Source organism: Lathamus discolor, chromosome Z, assembly GCF_037157495.1.
Source record: "Lathamus discolor isolate bLatDis1 chromosome Z, bLatDis1.hap1, whole genome shotgun sequence".
In the NCBI taxonomy this organism is placed as follows: Eukaryota; Metazoa; Chordata; class Aves; order Psittaciformes; family Psittacidae; genus Lathamus; species Lathamus discolor.
Window position 1 is genome coordinate 105962460 of NC_088909.1, and position 26253 is coordinate 105988712.

The 26253-nt window shown below is 40.4% G+C and overlaps 1 protein-coding gene across 5 annotated transcripts in view; it reads left to right on the top strand.

Moving 5' to 3' along the window:
- PIK3C3 (phosphatidylinositol 3-kinase catalytic subunit type 3) overlaps positions 1-25752 on the top strand; it is an 80150-nt gene extending 54398 nt beyond the window's left edge. The window contains exons 24-25 of one of the 5 annotated variants that reach the window (XM_065663412.1): positions 20565-20690; positions 21078-24978. In XM_065663412.1, the coding sequence (XP_065519484.1) occupies positions 20565-20690; positions 21078-21524 (573 nt within the window). In that variant the 3' untranslated portion in view covers positions 21525-24978. The other 4 variants (XM_065663413.1, XM_065663414.1, XM_065663416.1 and 1 more) reach the window with 4 other exon arrangements.
- Positions 25753-26253: the final 501 nt, after the last annotated feature.

The following is a 26253-nucleotide window of genomic DNA, read 5'->3' on the forward strand; positions in this document are numbered from 1 at the left end:
TGTAACTCAATTAATGTACAGTATTAAAAATCATGATACATAAAGCATGATTGTATTATATCTGGTTGCAGATCATGGAAGGAAACAAAATCTAAAAGGAAGTTCTGAGAGCTGTGAATTAGACAAGTGTTGTTGCTTCTAAATTCCCTTACAAAGTATAAATAATTGTGCCTTTTTTGCATTAAAAGAACATGAGCTTAGTTAATGACAGATCACTGTTAGATCAAATACAGCAATTAGTTACTGGGATGCTGAGCTCTGACAGCGGTGCAGCTTGGTGAACTGTGACTTCTAACCTCATGCTAGGTTCAAGTCTGTCTATTCACAGAGGCTTCAAAATGTGAAAAGAGCTCATACTGAACCAATAAGGCAAGTGTTTTTTGATAAGGAATGCAAATAACTTTCTCATTTTCAAATTTAAGAGGATAAGATTTGCTTTTCCAAAAAGTCCAAGTTTATTTACTGAGTCTTGTACCTTTACAAAACAAAATCCAACAGTAAAGTATTATCAGAAGGAGAACCAAATTGTTTAGCTTACTCATAAACATTTTCTTTGTAATTCATAGACTTTTCAGCCTTCCCCAAGTATTGTTACTTTTCATATATACGCTCATGCTTTCTGACTGCTCAGCTGTTTTTCACTCCTTTTAACTGTTGAGGTTTGACCATTTGGTTCAAAAATGATGCTTTGAATACTGGAATTTTGTGCAAAAATAATATACCTTAATGAGATACCTAAAGTGTAGGTGAACAGATGACCCTTCCATAAAGCAGGTGTTGACATTATGATCTGCTGAATGCATACACCTATGTTCAAAGCTTCTATGATAGTAATTGTTTTCTTTAGTTCTCATTTTTTTATTTTTTCGCTTTAAAACAGGTTAGCAAGTTATAGAATCAGAGAAACCCAGACTGGTTTGTTTTGGAGAGAACCTTAAAGTGCATCCAGTTCCAACCCCCTGCCATGGGCAGGGACACCTTTCACCAGAGCAGGTTGCTCAAAGCCCCATCCAGCCTGGCCTTGAACACTGCCAGGGATGGGGCAGCCGCAGCTTCTCTGGGCAACCTGTTCCAGTGCCTCACCACTCTCAGTGAAGATTGCTTTCCTAATGTCTAATCCAAATCTCCCTTCTGTTAGTTTAAAGCCATTCCCCCTTCTCCTGTCACTACATGCCCTTGTGAAAATATCTCTTTCCAGATTTCTTGTCAGCCCCTTTACATACTTGAAGGCTGCTGTGAGGTCTCCACACAGCTTCTCATCTCCAGGCTGAACCTCAGCCCAGGACACCATTGGCTTTTTGGGCAAGTGTGCTCCTGGGTCTGGTTGAGCCTTTCATCAACCAGCACTCCCTGGTCCTTCTGCTGAAGGCTCTTCTCCATTCAGGACCTTACACTTGGCATTGTTGAACTTCATGAGGTTCACGCTGGCCCACCTCTCAAGAGTGTCAGGGTCCCTCTGGATGGCATCAATCCCTCCAGCATATCCACCAAGCCACACAGCTTGGCAAACTTGCTGACGATGCACTGGATCCCACTGTCCATGTCACCAACAAAAATGTTGGTCATTGTTGTTTGTTTTTTTTTTAAATGATGTTTTAGAAAATATATTCTGGTTATTAAATACCTTCTAGCCTGTCTCAGTTCAGTTATGATCTTTGCTTGTACTAATTCAAAATGGAAACAAGATCTTGTATCTCTTGGGCTGAGTGACAAGTTTGTTCAGTCATTTAACAAGATAATGCTGTACCTTGTTGTAGGAAAATTGAATAAATGCTTTCAGCATCTCAATTGATTTTATTTTTTTTTCCTTAAAGCTTTAAACAAAAAATCCATATATATTTCAACAGACTCAAATTAGCTAAAGATCCATTTTGGACTGACCTGCAAAATTAAATTACCTTTGATGTGTGAGTCAAGTCAATAGCCATTTCAACTGCGATATCACTTTCACGGAAGACAAAGGTGGGGATTTACAAATGTTTCTGTATTGAAGAAGATATCCTGCTTAATAGGGTAGGTGGAAGTTCATAGCCAGCACCTTTCTTACTGATGCTGTAGTAAATCTTATTCTCTGCTTTGTAGAGCCCTCCTTGTTGCTTTAGGCAGCTGGTGAGGCAATGAGGTCTCTCAAGCAGCTGAAGTCAAGTCACTGAGGTAACTGGATAGTTACTTTTACCTAAATCTAATGATTAATTATAGTACTAGTTCATTATTAAGCTACAAGGAAAATTATATTGTGGGAAAAAAAAATCATGTTCTTAAACAAAAGAATGCTTACTGATGGGAGTATTATGCTTCAATTATTTTGGCGATTTCTCACAGAGACCTTTTGATACTGGAATTTTTGGTAGGTGCAGCCTACATTTTAGAGATTGTTTCTAAAGAAAGGTTTTTCTTTAATGGTCACAACTTTATTCCTCAAAGTGAAAGAAAGCATTGTGATGCTAGGTGGTAGTTCAAGTTCCAGACTAATCTTTAGCTTCAAGAAGTGACATAATGTGTCATCTTCACTTTGATAGTCAGGGAGGTGCTTTATGTTGCAGGAAATACCTGCCTCCTGGTGAAAGATACATTAAGATATAAAAAACAGACTAGCAAGTAAAATCACCTTTAGAAAGATTTTTGGTGTTCCCCTTTTCTAGACTTTGGAAAAATAATTTATTGAGTTTTTAGATCTAGAATAAAGGTCTGTTTATTGTAATCATATACATACTCTAAATAAAAACCCAAATGTGTACTGTATGATAATGATGCCTAGAACTGAAACAGAATATATGAAACAGGTTAAAGAATACTGCTGTCATTTTGTATGGCTTGATTTCTTATGCTGGCTTCTGTCCCTTCCTGTGATATATATGTGTATTGTAACAGGATCCTCGCTAGTTAGACTAGTTAGAAAAGATGGTTCGAAGTCAGCAATCCTTGAAGTTTCTCATCTTCAGACAAATAAGGAAACAAACTAAGATCATGAAAGAAACTATTACGTGGAACATGTCCTCTTTGTGAGGCACTGGATTATTTGAATTGTGGTTGGGGGTTTGGTTTGGTTTGGTTTTCCCTAGAATTTCAGACTGATAGGTTGTATGAAACTTCTTAGAAAAATGTTGATTGCAGGAAGCACTCTTAAGGAAGTTTATTCCTAACCCGAGGGACAAAAGGGGAGGCAGAATCTTTATAGGTGGAGACTGTTTTGACAAAGTATCATCTTCCTTCCAGTAAGAACGTGACATCCCGCAGACCCGTCAGAATGTACTTACATAATGAAACTTAAAATCTAACTGAAAGAATATTGTCCAGTTGTCATTTCTGTCCAATAGGTGTGAAATATCTTGGGAGAAATACATACTGAGTGAAGACAAAATTGGAACAGCATCTTGTACATGTGCAACTTTCCCATAAAATAAGTAAAGGTTATACCTGTTTGACATGGGGTGTGTCACAGAGGGGTATTAAGCAGAGCTGGATGCTCTGTTCCTGTCATCTGTGAACATACTTTCACATTCTTGTTCAGAAGAGAGCAAGCTCTGCATAAATGGATTTTGCTTCTCAGAGGAAGATGACAATGTGCATATTTTCTCCCTGGTACCATGGAAAGAACCAGAAACTCCCAATGACTTCAACAGGAGATGTGGATTTTAGAGCATACCAGAATTGGACACTACCTTCTCACTCACTCTGCTTTCAGAAATTAATCATCGCTGACCTTAACAATGCATTTTCACACCTAAAATCGAACTGAGATTTGAGTGAGTCTTAAGCAGAAAGCTTAAAGTTTCATAAGTATTAGAGTGTATAGAAAAATGTGTTTTCAGCCAGCTATCCACTTTCGCTGCGTGTACCCAATTGTCTCATACCTTTCGTGCATGAAAAGCTTGTTTTAACGACTCACTTCCTCACTCCAGTTTCCCCTCACTGTTTCCCCATAGGGAAAACCAAACAAAATAAACCAGCCAACCAAACCATAAACCAGTAATTACCAACTACTTAGTGTGTCCATCCTCAAAACCCTAGGAGCCCTCTTCAATTTCGTGGTGTGTTATTTTGTAGTAAAATGTTTGTCTTTTTTTTTTTTTTTGACCAAGAAAAAAGTAGCGGCAGAACTTAGTTGTCTTTTTGATCTTTTAATCTCCTTTGTCCTCTCCATACTATTTATAAAGAAAACTGTCAGTCTAGTGTGCTTCACCTCATGGTTGGTGGCACGATCTCCTACTGCCACAGTCTGATTTAGGCTATTCTGAAAACCCACTTTGGCTCAAAAATGTCACAAAATGAAATTAAATTGAAAAGTAGGAGAAAAGTCTCCCCAGTTTGCCTCTCCCTTTCTGTGGCCTCTGAGGTAATTGCCTTTAAATTTTCCATTCTTTGCTTATGCTTTTCCATTTCTCAGTTTTCAGGAAAAAGCCTGGTCTGAAATCTCTTTATGTTGACTTGTCAGTGCGTAACTGATAATACAGTGAAGATTTATCCCCCCCCCCCCCCCCCAATGCCTAACTGATAATACAATGAAGATTTATCTACCCCCCACCCCGCAATGCCTTTTTTTCTGCCAGTGCTACTTGCTTTTTCATTTCCAGTACAGCTGCAGCGCTAGCTGCTGATTGTTGGGCTTTTTTTTTTTTCTTTTAAATTAGACAGTGCGATAAATTTCAATGTAATGACTAAAATCTGGAGTCAATTATATATCCAGTTTTGCGTAAGGAAGAGGTAGACCATCACTTTTCGTATGTAGCTAATGCATTCAGCACTGTCATCTCCTAAGAAAAAAAGCTTTTGATTTTTCCACAAGAAAGCCAGATGGTTTCTGTCTGTCCTTCATAGCAAATTTGACCTTTAAATGAGAAAACGTCAGGGACCAGTGATTCATTGGCGCACAAAAGACTCAGCAGGCATTAAAGGACAGTGTCCTAATTGACTGAGCAGTGTTTCAGATGCCCATTGACTAAAGAAGGTGCTGTGCAAAGATGCTCCAACTGTTTCAGTCACAGGCAAGGTTATTGTGAACATAGCACAGATACCTGGCTTCCAGCAAGCTGCTGTTTGTGAAAGTTATCCCATTCAGCTTTGACATTAAGTGCCTTTGGGTGGACACAGAAAATGCTAACATCAAACTAGTCAGGAGAGTGGAGAATTTTCTTCTTATGGAGTGTAACACTGAGAGCAGTCTCTGTTTCTCTGTCTATGCAAATATTGACTAGGTCTCATACCCTTGATAAATAAATGAGTAGTATAGTTGTTTGGAAATCAGCAAGAAGAGAGGGCAGACATGTTTTGTTCCTTTTACATTAAATGTATTAAAATTACTTTTGTTCTACAGGTATAAAAACTGAAGCAGAGATACAATTTGAGTTGAGGTACATAAATCTGAGCTAGGCTGTGTTTATGACTTGCTAGTTTTGCCAGTTTCTTCCCCTGGGTTGTAGTAAAACTCCCAGTGTTCTTTCCCCTCCTGTGGCCTGCCCAGGAATCAGTCAATGGATAATTGAGAGTTAAATTCACAAGTTATTGAAATGGAAAGGACTGGTAATTTGGTGCTTGACATGCCCTTTTAGGCAGTGTATATCTGTCCCTCTTCACCTGACTAAAAATACAAGTATTTGTTAAAATGGAGCTAGAAAACATTTCTGAGATTAATGCCAAGAGGAAATTTATAGGTTAAAAAAACTCAGTTTTGCTCAGTTTTAGCCTGTTTGTTTCAGTATTTATACTTGCTCCTCTGGGAAGGTTTATTCTTTGTAAAAGTGTCCTATTGACATGGAGCTTATTTTGCACAGGCAGACATTCATCTTTCTGTCCATTTGGGTAATGTGCTGCAGCTGCACACCCAGCTTTTCTCTGTCTAGGCTGCTGATTCTGAATGTATGTTAATTCATCGTTTCAAAGTAAAAAGATGAAATAAACATAGCAACATGAACCAAGTGTGAGAACATGCGTGTACTCCTGTTGCTTTATATCATGCTGACTGTTCATAACGTTTTGACCAGTATGATGAAATTCTGAGGTAGAACAGTATCATCTTTGTGTAGTACAGCAGCTGAAACCCTGATTTTCATGGAAGCTCACTTCACTAACATCTTTATTAGCTTCTATTTAAAAAAAAAAAAAAAAAAGAGAAGCCTACACAGGCCTGTCTGGAAACTGCATTTTGTTCAAATCAAAGCCTTGAAAACAAAAGCTATTGTTGGAATAGTCTTGCAAATGAAATTGTTCATGCAAATAGAACATCTGAATAGTTTATACTGCGAGTTGCTTTCCCTGTTGCTTGCAGTCCAAACAAGAAAGTGTTTTGCCGAAAAAGATAAAATGTGGTAAGGGTTAAGCCAAGCATTTAATGCCAGTTTCTGGTACATGCATGGTGGGTACTGACGCTGTGTAACAACTATAAGGCAAACCTGTAATAGTAAAAACAGTAAAAATCCCACTAAATTTTGTCATTTTCTTTTTTTTTTTTTTTCCCATCAATTGATTTTTATCTGAGGTTTTAGCAGTAGTTAGGGTGCTTACATCCAAGGCGTATTATGACCCAATGAAAAAGGACACTGAAGTTTCTCTTAAATTTAAGCAGCTGACTTTGCAGTCCCATGTAAGAGTGATAAAATTGTGTAGCTAGGAGTCATAGAAAACACAGGCAGTGCTGCTTAATGTTGCTGGAAAAAGAAGTACTAAAGCAGCCACCAGTATTCAGAATGGCTGACTTGCACTTTGTCTGAAAACGAAACAGGATTGAGAAAAGGTTCTCCTATGTACATGTGATGTTACCTCAGAATGCATTACTACCTTCTTCAGTAACTGTGAAAAGCATAGCTACAAATGTTTATGAATTGGGGAATTGGTTACTGTCCTGAAGTTTATAAAAGCTTTCTGAGAATTTCTAAGAAGTTTGCCTTAACCTTGAGTCTTAACTACCTAATCCACTATAGGCAATGTTTCAGCAGCGAGAAGATGCTTGCCAGTGAAAAAGAAAAGTTCCTTCATTTAATACAGCTGTACAGTAGGTCAAACTTGAGGACAAAAAGAAAACAAAACCATACAAACCTGCTCATTGGTGAGATGGAGGGGGCAGTCTTGTCATTAAGAATCAAAAAGCATAAATGAAAATCTTGGAACTTTGCAGTGAAGTGCACTTACCTGCACCAGCACTATTGCCAGCTGGGTTTGTGTCTGATCTCTCAGTCCTAAGCCTTCCATGCTACCAAAAATACAAAATACCGAAAAAGAGAAGGGTAAAGTTGGAATTTCATTCAACTGAGTAAAGACACAGGCCTGCCAGTATCTCAGACCTTTAACTGCAATATTTAATATGATGATTAGGGTTTTAGTTCTCCTTGAAGACATTTTAAACAAAAATGTAGTGTAAGTCACCAGCAGTTAACACTGGCTGTTATTCTGGTAGATATTACACTCTTTCCCTCTCCGTTAACTAACACCTTCCCTTTTCTTAGTGAAATGTCACATCAAATGTAAATATACATAAAGTTTACAGGTTTGAAATTTCATATCTTTAAAATGGGGGGTTTGGTTTGTTGGGGTTTTGGGGGATTTCTTTGATGGGAAATGTGTTTTCCATGAAATAGTTTAGTTTCTACTGCAGTCTTATCTCATGATGTTCTACATCCCCATAACTTTCTTCACCTACCCCAGAATTCAAGATACGGCATTTCTAGTTAGCGTTTGCTCTGATGATGCTGTGTCATCACAGGATCCTGCGTTTCTTTACAATAGATGGATGATATGACCACTTGGCTTTGGGTTGAGGTATTTTGTTTCACTCTGGCAGGTAGAGGAGGGGAGGACATTAATTCTGATTTTTATTAGGGTCTCACGTGGTGTTTGTGGTTTGGGTTTGGGAGTTTGGGGGAAGGGTTCAGCAGAAGTATAGTCAAAACTGAAATTTGTTTTTGTTATTTCACCCCCTTGCCCCTGTCACTACGATTAAAAACCTTAGTGACATTCTGCACTAATTTCAGGTATAAATTCTGGTCCCAAGCTTGTGCACCAGTTATCATATGAGTCCTAACTGTGACCAACGCAATTTCATACGCAAGGGTCCTGAAGGTTCGATGCCATGTCTTCTCTGGCTCTGGTGCTTTCTTTATTCTTGAATAATATATCTAAGCAGGTTGTTCCTTTATCTTCACTGTTGTAAAGGTGGTCAGTAATATCTGGTACGGTCCGCTCCACTTTTCCTCTAGAGGATCTCCTGAAAAATTCTTAACATAAACTCAGTCTCCAGATCTGAAAGGGTGAATCAGATAATCCAAACCTCTTGCTCTTGTCCCTACTATTCTCTTACCTTCTCCAACTGCTTTCCCAGATTGATCAGAAACTGTTGGAGATAGCCTTCCCCCACTTCCTGAAGACTTATTCCTTTAAACTGGGACTGATATGGTCTTCCACACAAAATCTCAAATGGGCTAACCTCTTGTTTCGACCAAGGTTTAGTTCGAATTCTTCATAGAGCCAGTGGTAACGCTTGGTACCAATATAAATTTGTTTCCTGACATATTTTGCTAATCTGTTGTTTAATCAGATGGTTCATCTTTTCTACTTGCCCACTGGCCTGAGGCCTGTATGGAACATGTAGTTGCCAATCAATTTCTAATTTTTGCTAATTTCTTGTAACAATTTTGCACTAAAATGTGAACCTCGGGCTGAAGAAATTGCCTCTGGTACTCCAAACTGAGGTATTATCTCGTTAAATAATGTTTTAATCACTTGTCTTGTATTATTTATCCTACAGGGGAATGCTTCTGGCCAGCCTGAAAAAGTATCTGTTAACACCAACAAATATGGATAACCTTCTTTTCTCAGTATTTCAGAAAAATCTGTTTGCCACTGCTGTCCCAGATAACTTCCTCTCACAATTGTCCCAATTTGGTTTCTATTTTCAGTTTTAGGATTATTCTTAAGACATAGCTGACATTGTTTTGTCACTAATTGAACTATAGTATATAGATTTCTTCCTACAATTTGTTTTAAGTATTTATGCAAAGTTGCTACCACAATGAGTTTTATTATGTTCCTCTTGAACTAACTTCCAGAGTTGGTTATAGGGGATTACAATTCGCCCATCAGGTATCTGAACCCCACCCTCTTTATTTTCCTGTCCTTTTAGACCTTGAATCAATTTTCTCTCCTCTTTTGAATACCTAGGTTTAGATTTCTCAATTGTTAGTTTGACATCAGGGATTAAGGACATGGTTTTAGATTGTTCAGCTGCTCATTCGGCTTCAAAATCTGCCAAATTATTTCCAGTTTCCTAATCAGAGTCACCTTGATGTCCTTTACAGTACATAATAGCTACTTCTTCAGGTAGCTGAACAGCTTCCAGTAATTGTAGAATTTCTGTAGCATGTTTAGTCTGTTTCCCTTGTGTGTTCAAAAGTCCTCGTTCTTTCCAGATAGCCCCATGTGCATGTACCACACCAAATGTGTATTTGGAATCAGTCCAAATATTTATCCTTTTATCTTTAGCCAATTCCAGGGCTCTCGTTAATGCTATTATTTCTGCCTTCTGGGCAGAGGTGTTCCCAGGTAAAGGTTTAGCCTCTATTACCTGTGAAGTGGTGGTAACAGCATATCCTGCCTTTTGTTCACCGTTTTTCGTGAAGCTGCTACCATCAGTAAACCGAGAATCAGCATCTTCTAGAGGTTTTTCTTTCAAGTCTGGTCAGCTCGAATATACGGTCTCTGCAGTGGCCAAGCAGTCATGCGTTAGTGGTTCTGTCAATCATTCCTGCAAAAAAGATGCTGGATTCACAATGTTAGAGACCACAATTTCTGTATCATCTTGTTCCACAACCGTGGCCTAGTACTTAAAAAAAACGTGAAGGAGATAACCAGTGGGCTCCTTTCTGTTCCAGGAAGGTGATACCACATGGGACACTAGCACAGTAATCTTTTGTCCCAAGGTGAATTTGCAAGCCTCTTCAATATTCATGACAACCACTGCCACAGCTCTTAGGCATCTGGGCCATCCTTTGCTCGCTTCATCCAGCTGTTTTGAAAAATATGCCAGTGCCGTTCTGTATGGTCCTAATTTTTGAGCAAGGACCCCAAAGATATTCCTTGTTCCTTGTAGGAATATAGCCAAAAGGATTTAGTCACATCCAGAAGTCACAGAGTTGCAGCTCTCATTAGCTGTTTTAAATTTCTAAAAGCCCCATCTGCTGTACCAGTCCATTTTAAAGAGGGAGGGTTTCCTTTCAACAGGTCATATAGTGGTCTTACCAGAACACCGTAATCATGGATCCAAAGTCTGCACCATCCAGTCGTTCCCAGGAATGTCTGGAGCTCCTTGATGGTCAGCGGTCATGGAGTCTGACAAATGGCTTCTTTTCTAGCAACTCCAAGTTCTCTCTGTCCTCCTGCTATTTCATATCCTAGGTAGGAAAATCAGGTTTGGATTAGTTGGGCCTTTTGTTTGGATACCCGATAACCGTTCAGTCCCAGGAAATTTAAGAATTCCACTGTCCACTGTATACATTCTTCCTTTGTTTCTGTAGCAATTAATAAGTCATCCACATACTGTAACAGAGTCCCTGTCTGAGTAGGTGGCTTCCATGATTCTAGTTCTCGTGCTAGCTGATTTCCAAAAATTGCCGGACTGTTTTAAACCCTTTAGGTAATACTGTCCAAGTTAATTGAGTTTCACTTCCTGTGTCAGGATTTTCCCATTCGAAAGCATGTAACATTGGCTATCTTTGGCCAGTGGTAAGCCAAAGAAAGCATCCTTTAAATCCAGAACGGCAAACCATTTCTGATTATTATTCAATTTAGTCAATAAGTCATACGAATTAGCTACTACTGGACAAATATCCTCTGCAATTTTGTTGATAGCCCTGAGATCTTGAACCAATCTGCAACTTTTCCCATTATATTTCTTTACTGTCCAGATAGGAGTATTATATTCCAATTCACATTTAATTAATAATCTATATTTTAAAATTTATAAGTGATTATTTGATTCCCTTTGATCTTCTAATTTTAAAGGGATATTGTTTTATTCTATTTGAGCAAGCCCCCCCCCCCCCTTTTTTATTTCCACTTTAAGAGGCAAAGCATTTATCGCCTTGCCTGGAACTTCAGATGCCCATACTCCCAGATATAGCTAATTAAGGTTTTCAGGTTTTCTTCTATTTGAGGGAGGTCCTTCTGTTTGCTTTTCTACTGAATTATAGATAAACTCAAAACTGCAATTAATTGATTGTTTTTAACTCTAAATTCCATTTTGCTTTCTTTAAATGTTGCTTCTCACCCTAATAAAGATTTTAGAGAATTTGGCATGCAAAAAAATTTATGCATTCCTATTTGTTTTAGAATCATAGAATCATAGAATAGTTAGGGTTGGAGAGGACCTCGGGATCATCTAGTTCCAACCCCCCTGCCATGGGCTGGGCCACCTCACACTAAACCATCCCACACAAGGCTTCATCCAACCTGGCCTTGAACACTGCCAGGGATGGAGCACTCACAACCCCCCTGGGCAACTGATTCCAGTGCCTCACCACCCTAACAGGAAAGAATTTCCTCCTTATATCCAATCTAAACTTCCCCTGTTTAAGTTTTAACCCGTTACCCCTTGTCCTGTCACTACAGTCCCTGACGAAGAGTCCTTCCCCAGCATCCCTATAGGCCCCCTTCAGGTACTGGAAGGCTGCTATTAGGTCCCCATGCAGCCTTCTCTTCTCCAGGCTCAACAGCCCCAACTTCCTCAGCCTGTCTTCATACAAGAGATGCTCCAGTCCCCTGATCATCCTCGTGGCCCTCCTCTGGACTTGTTCCAGCAGTTCCATGTCCTTTTTATGTTGAGGACACCAGAACTGCACACAGTGCTCCAGGTGAGGTCTCACAAGAGCAGAGTAGAGGGGCAGGATCACCTCTTTCGACCTGCTGGTCACGCTCCTTTTGATGCAGCCCAGGATACAGTTGGCTTTCTGGGCTGCGAGCGCACACTGAAGCCGGCTCATGTTCATTTTCTCATCGACCAGCACCCCCAAGTCTTTCTCTGCAGGGCCGCTCTGAATCTCTTCTTAGCTGTGCCTGGGATTGCTCCAACCGAGGTGTAGGACCTTGCACTTGTCATGGTTGAACTTCATAAGGTTGGCATCAGCCAACCAATTTTCCCAATTTGTACTTTAAAGGTTTCAGAAAGAATGCGTCCCATTTTTTATTATTTTTTTTTTCTCTTAGTGCCCAGTGGCTCCCACATCTGTAACGAATTCTTTTCTCTCTGATTTAACACCAAGTTGCTCCTGGTCCACAAAAAATCCACTTTATTTCCTCTAGTCCCTAGTTTTAATTTAATCAGTGGATCTGCAAGGGTAGATTCCCCAGGTCCCTGTCAGTCTAGTTGCAATTCAGTCACTGGAGCCACCTCATGGCACTGCCCCCCGTCCCCCAGGGCAGTCTCACCTCCAAGGTCCAAACTCCCCATAGCATGCACACCGATCTGCTTTCACAGAAGAGCCCACTCCCCCACCTCCGCCAGACATCCCTCCTCCCAGGCTGAAACACAGGAGCTGCTCGAGCTCCCCTCCTTTCCCCCTTGGTTTTCCCTTTTTTTTTCCTGACCCTTTTTTTTTTTTTCTGACCCTGCTCTGCAGGGTCTGCAGATGCCTGCCTCTGCAACAGCACTTCTGGTTTAACCCTTTCTTAACTCTGAATGTGAGTCTGCAGCTTTTTGCCAGTAACAGCAATCTCCTCCTCTTTATCAGTATCAGATAGGACAGATGCAGAGGGTGCTGCTCTCAGAGGTACCTGTGATACAGAATTTTCCAACCTATCTTCCTGATTACTGTTTTTTAACTTTAACATCTTTCCCCAATATCACAGGCTGAAAAACATCTCTCCATCTTAACTTTCAGTTTTTCCCTGTCCTTTTCCAAAGCCAAAATAAAGGGATCTGGCGGAGCTATATTAATTTTGCATTCAGTCTGTCACTCCGGGTGGTTTCTTAAAGTGAAAAACATATCTGTATACTTTACTTCATCCCATTTTCCTTGCCACCTCAAAACAACATTAATTCTAACAATGTATTATAGTTCAGAGTTCCATTTTTAGGCCATTTTTCCTGATCTTCCAAAATATACAAAGGCCACCATCGATTACAATATTTTACCAATGTTTTCTTATTTACCGAGCCCCCAGGAGACCCTCCAAGTTCCTTCCAGTGTGCCAAAATGCACCCTAAAAGACTCTTTTTCAAGATCTCTTCACTCTGCTGATTTTTCATTATTAATCTCACATTCACACACACACACGGGATCCCACAGACACACTCCACACAGTTACAACACTTGAGACAGAGACTAAAATTCAGTCAAACAAACAACAGTTAATAACACAGTTGTAACATCCTGTCACCAATACCAAAATCACAAGACCAAAATCTTTACTGTAACAAGCCACAAAATAAGACGAATACCAGCAGAATCAAAAGCAATACTTCCTAACCCCTGTGGCTCAGACCATATTGTAACATTAATAAGGAGGTTTCCTTGAACCCTTTATATTTGACCAGCCTGTCAGTATCCCAAGAAGGACGAGACCCTTATGTCCAACCAGCCTGTCTGCGTCCCACTGTGGGAACCGTACTGGACAGCCCACTGTATCGGAGGGTGATTCAACTAACCTATTCAGGGACCCACGCTGACAGCATCACAAATCAAATCCCTTATGGGCTGTTAATAGCACACTGGACCCAAAACCATTTCCACAAGACACCCCCTGCATCTTGTATGACCCAAACTACAAGATGCCCCCTGCTTAGTTATAACAGTCTGTCACTGATACCAAAATCACAAGACAAAAATCCTTAATATAACAAGCCACAAAATAAATACCAACAAGATCCAAAACCATTTCCACAAGACACCCTCTGCATCTTGTAGGACCCAAACCCCAAGATGCCCCCTGCTTCTTGTGGGTGTATACCAGTAAAATCCAAAACCTTTTCTACAAGACACCCCCTGCATCTTGTAGGACCCAAACCACAAGGTGCCACCAACTTCGTGTGGGTGTATACCAGATGCCGGGTATACGCCTATACCTACGAGATTTCCTGTCTCAATTTACGAAGGCTTCCAAACCTTGTGTACACTTACCAAACCAACCCAATTACCAATTTAGTCGTTATGCAAGATGCACCCTGCACCTTACAGACCATACAAAAGAAAAGAATACCTTTTATGAAGATGGCCCTTGTTTGCTCCCGCAGCGATCCGAATGAGTCGAGGGGTCCCTCCGGGAAAAATTCCCGAGGGCCCTAGGGAGCCCTGTCCTCAGCGGGTCGTGCAGCCAAGCAGAGAGGGTCCCATCTGGGTCGCCAGATTGATTCGGAGAAAACTCCAGGAACAAACTTGCCAACAAAGTTTTCAAGCTGACAAGCAGGTATTCTTTATTGCGGCGCCGGGAGACACGGGGGATAGCTCCTCCTAACGTGTCTCCCTTATTGCTACACAAGTCCTTATATAGCCACCAGGCATACATACATATTGATGAGGCTACATATGGATTACATGATTTTCCAGAAAGTTCCCCGCATGCGTACAGAACTGTGGTGGTGGTCTCTGAGGGTCGTTTACTTCTTCCAACAATTGTCATTGCTTCTGGCAGCCTTTGAAGCATGCGCAGTAGATGCTCATACCAGCTTAATTGGTTCGTTAGCACCAGAGACATAAAAATCCTCCTGTCCTCCTACTTATCAGTTGGTTTAACTGAAGCCCATTCTGGACACCTGCCATTCCCAGATACTCCTTATCCCTGTGTCCTGTTCTTCTAGACTGTTTTTCTTAAAACTATGTCAACTATAACGATTTATCTTGTACAAGAATTCTCAGTATTTTCTCCAGCTGCACTCTATTTTTTTTTTCCCATGTATCATGCACCTCAGTATTTTTCCATTGCTACTGTTACAAAGCCATCAAACTTAACATTACTTAAAACAAATTCTAAAGGTTTATATATTCCATTTTGTGATTTTGTGCCCTCTTTGTCTCACTGCAGATACTGAGAAATTCATTGCAAGGGGCAGCAATAATGGAATGTAACTGACTGTATAATAAAATTTCTAGTCATATAACTGCACAATCCTGTTCTTTTATTCTTTATTAGTAAACTACCTGCTGTGCAGGGAAATAGGAAATGGACAATTTGAAACCTTAAAATTGAATCTCAGTAGCTGTAGGGACTTTCTAGTTCTTTATCCATCCTTTTCATCCTTACATATTCAAATTCTGCTGTCGAGACATGGTGTTTAAAATCGGTGTGTGTATGTTGTATGGGGTTTAAACTTCCCTTTAAGGAAACAAAGCAAAGCTTTAACCAGATTCATCAATTATGTTTCTTTTCTCTTTGACAAATACTAATGAGTAAACTAAAACAATTCACTTTATTTAAATGTCAGAGTGAGAACTGTAGCAGGATTTTTTTTGATGTCTTCATAGTAGCCATTCATAAGTGTGTAGCATGAGATAATTTTGTAATTCACTGGAGTTTTACCACCAAAAAATAACTTTTGGGGTTTTTGTTGTTGTTTTTTTTACAATGCAAATGTCTCATCCTACTTTAACCTCCTCTGTGAGAAACTGTTGGCTTTTGAAATACATAGTTTTCTTTGGAACTCAGAGACTGCAAATCATAATTACTGCTGGTGTTGTTAGAAGAACTGTAATTCAATGTATATGAATCTTGCTGCTGCTGTTGCAGCTTGGGAGGTAATTTGTCATCTTGCCATGTTTCTTCTGGGCTAGATTGCAGCAGTCAGTTTTAATTGCAGTGCTAAAAAACTTTCATGCAGAGATCTAGTACTTGACAGCATTTGATCCTGCTTTAATTGCGAACTGATTTTAAGACCTAACTGTGGTTAAATTTCTTTCCACATGTATCACTGTGCCAGTGTGTTCCTGGGGAAGGTGGGAAATGGGTTTAAGTTGTCATTAATTTCATAGAATGAAGCTGCATCTTAGTATGACTGAGTGCAAAACTTTCTGTGAAGTTCTTCTATGAACCTATTGTAAAATCACTGAAGTTCTTGATTGCTAGAGCTGTGTAGAAGACCTTTGCAGTGTTTTGGCTTTCAAAACTGCTGTTAGGAATTTTGCTGAATTCTTGTTACAACACTATTTCTGTGAGCGTGGGCTGATGCCAACCTTATGAAGTTCAACCATGACAAGTGCAAGGTCCTACACCTGGGTTGCAGCAATCCCAGGCACAGCTACAGACTGGGCAAAGAAGAGATTCAGAGCGGCCCTGCGGAGAAGGACTTGGGGGTGCTGGTCGATGAGAAAATGAACATGAGCCGGCTTCAGTGTGCGCTCGCAGCCCAGAAAGCCAACCATATCCTGGGCTGCATCAAAAGGAGCGTGACCAGCAGGTCGAAGGAGGTGATCCTGCCCCTCTACTCTGCTCTTGTGAGACCTCACCTGGAGTATTGTGTGCAGTTCTGGTGTCCTCAACACAAAAAGGACATGGAACTGCTGGAACAAGTCCAGAGGAGGGCCACGAGGATGATCAGGGGACTGGAGCACCTCTTGTATGAAGACAGGCTGAGGAAGTTGGGGCTGTTCAGCCTGGAGAAGAGAAGGCTGCGTGGGGACCTAATAGCAGCCTTCCAGTACCTGAAGGGGGCCTATAGAGATGCTGGGGAGGGACTCTTCATCAGGGACTGTAGTGACAGGACAAGGGGTAACGGGTTAAAACTTAAACAGGGGAAGTTTAGATTGGATATAAGGAGGAAATTCTTTCCTGTTAGGGTGGTGAGGCACTGGAATGGGTTGCTCAGGGAGGTTGTGAGTGCTCCATCCCTGGCGGTGTTCAAGGCCAGGTTGGATGAAGCCTTGTGTGGGATGGTTTAGTGAGAGGTGTCCCTGTCCATGGCAGGGGGGTTGGAACTAGATGATCTTGAGGTCCTTTCCAACCCTAACCATTCTATGATTCTATGATTCTATATCTGATATAAGTCTGTGCTATAATTTGGGAAGGTATTTAAGCTTGTGTATAATTGCAAGCCTGTGGATAATCAGTTGGATTCTACTGTTTGCTTCTGTGGCTGTCAACCTTCTAATATGTCTGTGGGAGATGATAAGCTTCCTTCTCATCATGTTACTCATGAAGATTAAAGTTCTGTAATATTAGCCTGAAATATATTCTAAATCTCTTGCTGGTACTTGCTTCCTTGAGAGTTTGAACTTTTATTTGCTAAAGCTATACTTTCATATCTATAAAACTTTTTTTCTGAGGCAAAGGTGAGGAAAAACTCTGTTTATGCTTGCTTTAGAAATACCAGCAACTGTTATAATTTGAGTGAAGTAGCATTATTTTTACATACTTGGCAGGCAAACTTGTGGCTTTTAGTGTAGTACTAAAGGGCAGTATTCTGGAGTACATTGCATTTGAAAAGAATTGAGAGTAATACTAAACCGAAATATCAAGAGTATTTTGCTGTAATAAAGAGTGTGATTGCATGTGTGGTATCCTGGATGCAAAGAAAGAATACAAAATGGGAGGAGAAGGTAGTATCATCTCACAGATAGGACATTCTTAAGAACATTGTTGAAATAATTTGGCTCACATTTTTGTCAGTGCTTAAAAAAAGTGAATATATAGAAAATATTCAGGAAAAACTTGATTCAGTCTCCTTATTCACATCCAGGAGAAAGTTAAGATGCAGCTGAAATTGTTCGATATTTGCCTGTATGAGAGAGATTGCTGATGGACAGTTCTTCAATGTAAAAATCTTTAATGAGCTCAATGGTTTGAGATGGAAACTGGACAAATTCAGATAGGAAATAAGTCACAATTGTTAAATAAGGCAATTAATCATTGAAACGATTTACCTCACATATGCAACATTGTCTCAGTATAAAGACTGCGCAAAAGAGATTCTCTCAGACAAACGACGAGTTACATACTTGATGTTTGATACCATTTTACCTGGCTCATTATGCAGGAGACTGAAGCAGATAAATAAGATGGTCTCCACAAGAGCTCTCGTCATTTGAAATTTATGAGAATGAAGCATGTGATTAGATGGCAGCAAATAATTTTGTGCAAGTAATGCGAATTTGCTGGGCAATTTTCATGTTGAGATGAGCACTACTTTGTAAGGTGACTAGTAGTTTTGAATTGTGGGGATAGAAATTATTAGAGAATGCTAGGATCTAGGCTTATTGAAAGAGCTTTAAGCAAGATTTGAAGGGGGAAAGGGATAAAGCCAGTCTCACCAAAGATAAGCCTGGGACCAGCATGCCAGCGTTTGAGGGACGGTGTGCTAGTGAGGTCCTTCTGTCTGCCATCTCATTGGAGAGAGTAGATGGAGATGATTCAGTGCAAAGACATGAGGGTTATTTGATGTGTTAGAAGTACCTGAGAATGGTCATGCAGGAATTAGGGCTTCAATCCCTCAAAAAGGTGGCAGGATCAATAGCCCAGCTGAAGTACATTTACACCAGTGCACACAGCATGGGCAACAAACAGGAGGAGATAGAAGCCACTGTGCATCAGGGTAACTGTGACATAGCTGCTCTCCTGGAAACATGGTGCAATGACTCACACAACTGGAGTGCTGCAATGGTAGCTGTAAACTCTTCAGAAGAGTTAGGCAAGGAAGGAAAGGCAATGGGGTAGCCCTATGTGGTAGGGAGGGTTTAGACTGTGCAGAGCTTAATGGTGGTGACGATAGGGTTGAATATTTACAGGTGCGAATCAGGGAGAAAGCAAACAGGGCAGATGCCATGATGGGAGTTGGTTATAGAATACCCAGCCAGGGTGAAGAGGTAGGCAAAATACTCTTTAATGTTCAGCTGGGGCAAGTCTCACTATCTCTGTTCTTATGGGGGATTTCAACTTACCAGATGTCTGCTGAAAATACAACACAGCATCGTGGAAACAGTCTGGGAGGTTCCCGGAGTGTGTGGAAGAGAATTTACTGACACAGAGAATGAGCCAGCTAGGGAAGGCACCTGCTGGACCTGTTGCTAGTGAACAGAGAAGGACTTGTGGATGATGTGGTGGTTGGAGGCTGTCTTGTGCACTTCTCAGAGAAGTAAGGTTGAGGGGTCAGCAGAATTGCCACCTTGGATTCTGGAGGGCAGGCTTTGGCCTGTTTAGGAGCCTGGTTGGCAGAGTCCCTTGGGAGGCAGTCCTGAAGGGCAAAGGAGTCCAGGTAGGCTAGGCATTCTTACAGAAGGAATTCTTCAAGGCACAGGAGCAGCTGTCCCATGTGCCAGAAGATGAGCTGGTGAGGAACAGACCAGCGTGGCTGAACAGAGAGCTTTGGATGGAACTCGGGGGAAAAAAAATGAGAGTTTATGACATGTGGAATAAGGCAACTCAGGAGGACTGCAAAGCTGTCTTGAGGTTATGCAGGGACAAATCAGGAGGGCAAGGCCCAACTAGAACTTAATGTGGGTACTGCTGTAAAAGTCAATAAAATAACTTTCTCTAAATACATTAAAAACTAAAGGAGGGCTAAGGAGAATCTCTGTCCTTCACTGGATGAGGGGGGAAACATAGTGATAAAGGATGAGGAAGAGGCTGAGGTCCTTAGTGCCTTCTTTGATTTAGTCTTTAATAGTAGGACCAGTTGTTCTCTGGGTACCCAGCCCCCTAAGCTGGAAGACAGGGACCGGGAACAAGATGAAGCCCCCATAATCCAGGGTAAAATGGTCAGCAACCTGCTACAACACATAGACACACAGGTCCCTGGGGCAGGATAGGATCCACCCAAGGGTATTGATGGAGCTGGCAGAAGCACTTACCAAGCCACTTTCAGTCATGAGCAGTGAACAATCCTGTCTCACTGGTGAAGTCCCAGTTGACTGGTGGATAGCAAATGTGATGCTAAGGGGACGGGGTGTGTTTAGCTTTGAGAAAAGGAGGCTGAGGGCAGACCCTGTCTCAGTCCACAACTACCTGAAAGGAGTTGAAGTTGGGGGTTGATCCCTTCTCCAAGAGAGTAGCAACCGATAGAACGAGAGGAAATGGCCTCAGGAGCAGTCCTGAACAATTGATGTGGAATTACTTGGTTGGAACTCCTAGAAAGTCATGCACTGCACCATGGTAAACACTCATGGGTCAAGGCCTTGCCAAGGCTGAAATGGGAAGGTATAGCTGTTGCTGCATTCTTAATTACAGTACATTCAGCTTTCAATTCACACACAAAATGCAGGCACTAAGGAAAATGTGTTAGTGATACAATAGTTAAAATATGTTGTTGTTAGAAGGAGAAACAACAGTGTCTCCAGCTGGTCATGGATGATGGATATGAACAAAGTTAATGAAATCCTCACCTGCCACATAAAGGTCAGTTTTGACAGGGTCAATTTGGTCACCCCATCCCCTGATTCTGTATTCTTTATTGCCTTACAGTTTATGAAAGGCGGCAGTATTGTCTGAAAATAAGTTTAGAATGAGGAAATGTTACAAACTTTAAAAAATGATTAGGATCGTCCAGACTCTTCCAACTTTGTATTTAACATGCAAAGTTGTATGCTTTTTCTGAGGTGGCATTTTATTCTTGTTTAGTGAATGTTGAATTAATATTCATATCTCTATCCCCATTCCAGGTGCAGGACAAGTTTCGTTTGGACCTGTCTGATGAAGAAGCTGTCCATTATATGCAGAGTCTGATTGATGAAAGTGTCCATGCCCTCTTTGCAGCAGTGGTGGAGCAGATACATAAGTTCGCACAGGTGAGATGCCTTCTCAGTTGCTGGTCTCTGTGAAAGATGAGTGAGATGAGAGGGTTGTGAGTGGTTAGTTCAAGACTTAACTTCATTGTTTATTATTTGTTTTAGTTAGGTTTTCAGAAAGAAGTGTGTTCTTGCTGCCAGGACCGTAGAGCAAGCTCTTAGTAGTCCTAGCAACATTTTTAATGCAAACATGCTGAGTAGAATGTAACTGATTATATTACCAAAGTAAGAACCACAAATTGGAAAGATGGAGTTCTGAGGGAACAATCCAGAACTTCCTTAGCTTTCATTCCAAAGTAAATGATTGAAGATAAACTTCCTTTCTTTCCTACCTCTGCTAGACTTCTGTAACTGTGCATTCCAGCTAGTTTTTTTGATCATTAACAGGCACAGCAGATTGCTCAGAAGGGGCCAGGAACTCTTCACATAACAGCATCTGTATCTCCTCCAACATTGCACTGTACCACAGAGCATGATCCCCACCGGCTATGTGAACATTTATCCCTTGTGTCAGAGGCCTCAACACAGATGGAGATCCTGAGGGATAATGCAGTTTTTCAGATCTGGGGCTGTAGGAGGTGGCTGAGACCTCTCACTGGGACAGTGAGAATTGGGCTGCTTGCTTGTAGGAAGTGTGCAGTGCTGGAGCGTGACCAGCAGGTTGAGGGAGGGGATTCTCCTCCTCTTCCCAGCTCTGGTGAGGCCCCATCTGCAGTTCTGCATCCATCTCTGGGGCCCCATCGTAAGAAGGACATGGACCTATTGGAGCAAGTCCAGAGGAGGCCACAAAGATGCTGCGAGGGCTGGAGCACCTCTGCTACGGAGACAGGCTGAGAGAGCTGGGCTGGTTCAGCCTGGAGAAGAGAAAGCTCCGGGGAAACCTTAGAGCAGCTTCCAGTACCTAAAGGGGTGTTGGAACTAGATGATCTTTAAGGTCCCTTCCAACCCAAAGCATTCTGTGATTCTATGGTGAAAACCAGGAAACTTCATCTAAACATAAAAAAATTGTTATTTTTAATGTGGGGGTAATCAGACACTGGGAGAGGTTTCCCAGAGAGGTGGTAGAGTCCCCTTCTGTGAAGGTACTTGAAATCCAATAGCACAATATCTTGAGCAACTATTTGTGTTTGATCCTGTTTGAGCAGGGAGTTTGGACTAATGGTATCCAGAGTTCCCATCTCACGCATTATCTGATCCTTGCTAATGGTCTGGGGTGGTAATAAATTACTGTCTCCACTATTTTTATTATTTCAATTTATTCTTGCTCTAGTATAGAGTATGAAATGTTTAACCACATGTATATGTGCTGTGTGACTGTAAGCCACAGTAAGACAATAAGATGTTTACCTCTCATGTTGAATACAACTCTGTTTACAAAAGCATTGCTTCTTTGAATTGGCTATGATTTTTACCTAAAGGCATCTGACATACTTAGTTTGTGTTTATCATGGATTTAAGATATGACACTGTTTGCCTAAAGTATTAGACTCACGACAAGAAATGGAATTGAGAGAAAAAATGAAACCGGTCTGAAAAGCCAGTCATTATGCCAGGGTTTTTTCATTGATTTTTTTCTTAAACAAAACCTGATCAAATTCTGATATAAACTGAGGAGAACTGTTTTTATGACTATCCATTTTGCTAAAGGTCTTCCAAGTAATCTGTTGTTTCCTGCAAACTTAATTTTTATTTTGAAGAATTGCACAGTCATGCAGGGTAAGAAGCAAAAATGTAATTTCCATCTGCATAGATATTTAATAAAGGTGATCTTTCACGTGAAGTGGAAAAAATGAGTGTAATTATATGAAAATGTTGCAAAATTTGTTGTCATTCATTATGGATTACTTTGAGCATAGGGTGGAGGACAGTAATTTAATAAGATAAAGTGAAAAATTCCTAGCATATACCTTGGGGTTCAAGAAAAAAATAATTGCAAAGATTCAAGATTAAAATTTTAAATGCTTCCAATATGTGTGTAGACCTTTATTTTAATCACGTACTGACAGTCACTTTTTATAAAGGCATGTGTTTTTCTTCATGTGTTTTAGGTGACTGCCAGCCTCTACCTGTTATTTGTTACTGTATTTGTGAAACTGTATTACAGAGTTTACAGGTTTGATTTAGGTGACCTTTTTCCATTCAGCCTTGTTCTTGCTTGACCTTTCTTCAGCACTTACAACTGCTTTTAAAATCATAGGATATAATCTTTCAGAATACTTAAAAGGGCGCAAGAATTTGAACCCCAGGCTTGTAGCTCCCAGCACTGGTGTTGTAAGCAACACGCTGATACATACAGCATGCAGCAGACACCAACTGCATCTTCCATTCATATTTTGGGGAGTTAAAAACCAAGCCCACAGTGTGTTTGGCAATTTGGGTACCAAATAAGCTGATGTGACAGCCACTGGTGCAGGCCTGATCCAGTTGTCTCATTATGGGGTTTTTACCTCCCCAGCTGGCTGATGCTGGGTTCCATCTTGGATACTTCAGGGGTGTTTCTCCTGAGGCCCTCACGCACTCGTCTCATGCAGTGTTGCAGAGTTTGCTGCCTCATGCTTTTAGCTTTACTTTGTACTTTTGGGGTTAGGTACCTAAAATAAAAACCATAGTTGCTTTTTAAGTGCATAAGGCATCTCTTGGCTCCATGTGATGTTAAATTGGAGTTCAGATTATTGCCTTCATTCATGTTCAAATGATTACACTTGCACACTTCCCTGTTTGTGTCTGTGAGGATGATACGAATAGTCACAAATTAATCAGCAGTTCACGAGTCTTAAGAATCTGAGCTCTATTTATGTATTTTTTAAAAACTTACAACTAATCCATCGCAATTAAATGTAATTAATGCCTGTTCTCTTTATATTGCAAGTGAGATAGGGTGCTTTATAGTGATACTTAGTACTTCATTAATCAAAATCATTATCTTTTTGTCTGAGGCAGTAAGAATATGCTGGAGTCTTCACAGTCTGTAGATTGTTGAACAATTGAACAATTAATGCGTCACTGAGTTTCTTGTAAAGGGGTCATCCTGCACAATGGCCACCTGAAGAGGCCAGTGGCCTTGCTCTTATAGTAATGTAAGCTGCCTTAAAAAACCCAACCAAGCTATACATAAATATTACAACACATGCTTAAACAGCAGATTTCAGCCTCATGCCATGCAATTTTTTATTTGAAATGCCCTTCAACCGTTTTTGTTTGTTTGTTTTTCAGTAGGTATTTGTCCTCTTACTGCCTCTCAAAATAGGCCAATAATGAATCTGTCTACTGAAGTAGTTAAGAGCTTTTAATAAGGCTGATTATTATATTAACTGTGTGTATCAGTATTCTATATGTTACTCTGTAGTAAGTAAAGCTCTTAGATAAAGCAATTTAGGTATTTTGGTATCAGCTTGGTGGTGTTCTTTTGTAACACTAGTAAACTGAGTTCAGTTCAAAACTGTCATGAAGCCCTTAGTGTAGTTTCTGATGTATCTCTAACCCGTTATACTGTCAGATATTTTACAGAGATTTTTATGTTGTACTTGTCTCCTTAATGGTTATCAAAAAAATGTTGTCTCAAAAGTAAATAAATTTAACATTTAGAATAAGCTAATAGTGTTGTACAATAGTGCTCAAGAGGAGAAAAAGTGCATAGTAATTTTAGTTGATACTAATGAAGACTGGATAGCCATTTCTCCCTGGAGAGTCATTTTCATCTTAGCAGCATTATATATTTCTGCAGATGAAGGAAACAATGTTCAGTTGAAGTGACTAATTTCACATTTTATTTTACTTCTAAAGTTAGAAGTCAACGCAGTTGCATTCAGGGCTCATGTTAAGCAGTGTTTAAAAAAGGAAGACTAGGGGATAAGGGTTGTCCCACCTAAAATGTAGCTGTGCAGTCTGGGGTTGTGCTAATGCTTGGCTGCTCTCTGCTTAGGAGCAAACTCAATTTAAGCTGTAAATGTTCCATGGTTTCATAGTATCTCCAAGCTGTGGTCCCAGTGCTGCTGCATCCCAGAATGCAGCTGTGGTTCATTTCCCTCAGGACCAGGCCTTCTGTTTCCTCCTAATGGATGCCAAAATAAAAATGGAAACATCTACCAGCAGGATTGTGTAGAGTGAATGAACACATTTGTCAAGGGGCAGATAGAGCTCATTCCCATGTTGTTTATTTGCCTAAAGGATTGTGAAAATTGCCTGCCTTTAGGAGTTTCACCATGTTTTTAAACATGTTCAATTTACGTGCAACTTAAGAGTACACCACTTTGAGAGCAAACCAAGTTAAATAAATGCTGTGCTGTGTGTTTTTTGTTTTCTTTTAGTATTGGAGAAAATAAGCCTTTTGCCTACCTGTGGTGGAAAAAAGCAAATGCTCAAGAAAGAGACTTTCTCAAGCCCTTGTGGACTTCACCAGTTTTGGAAGGCAAAAGCTGCAGGTTTGGTAGCATGAGAATAGAGAGTTCAGGAGGTAGAGAAGCTTTCTGAGTCTCTGTTCATTGAAGGTTCAACACCAGCCATTATTAAAAGGAAAATGGGGTTTTATACTGTCCTTAGGGCTAAGATGCTGCGGCATTTTTTTTCCACTGAAAACACTTGAGCCTCAAAGGCTGAGCCAAAGGTAACTGGAATAGGCTGTGGTAAATTGTTGCACCTGCTAATATACTTTCTTATTTAAAAATAAAATCACTGCTGCACAGAATATAAGTATGTACAAAGTTACCACAGTGAGGCTACAGTTCCTCCATGCAGAAAAGCCACAAAGCTACGGCAATCCCCTCTCTTCCCTTCCCACCAACTTTGTTCCTTGCGTAAGTTCTAAATGTAATTCATATGCTCCTTTATTTTCCACCCTGGGCAATGTTACCGTTTAGAAAGGACAAGCATTTCTTCCCTGCTTACAAAAATGTTTTTAAGTGCTGATAAGTTAGCCAGCTGTAGGCAGCCAATTAAATCATCACTAACAGGCTCAGCAAAGAGAATGCACAGTGAGCGGTTCATTATTTCACACTTTTAACTCTAAATGTTTTCTGTACAGTGATTATATATTCTTCACTCTAATAAACCCTTTGTTGGTGCAGTTTTGATGTGTTCTGGTTTGTCTTTTTAATCTTGTGTGCTGAGACACGGTATACTAAAGGATTATGTTTATGACTCTTGGCTTTTTGCAAGGATTTTCACTTCTCAGTTCGCTTGATGAAGGAATAAGGCCCCTGATAAAATGACTTCTGTGCCACATGTTGAGTTCATAATGAATCTGGTTTGAATGCTCAGCAATATAATTAGCTCTTCATGAATGTGTGGATGTCTTCAAAGGGTGCTATTATACTCCTGTATTTTTTTTTTTAATAATAACTTAAGTCAGGAAGAAGTTCCTCCCAATTAAAAAGATAAGGAGGACAGATTTGAATCTGAATCTGACTAATATTAGTGAGTCAGTCTTGCTTTCTGCTTTTCTTCACTAGCAAACACCAGAAGAGCTTTGATGGAGAAAACCCCACCGGGGCTGTGATGGGCCCCTAGTTATGTATTACCCAAATTTGCTACTTAAGAACAACATTCGTTCAGCCCCTCTTTTCCC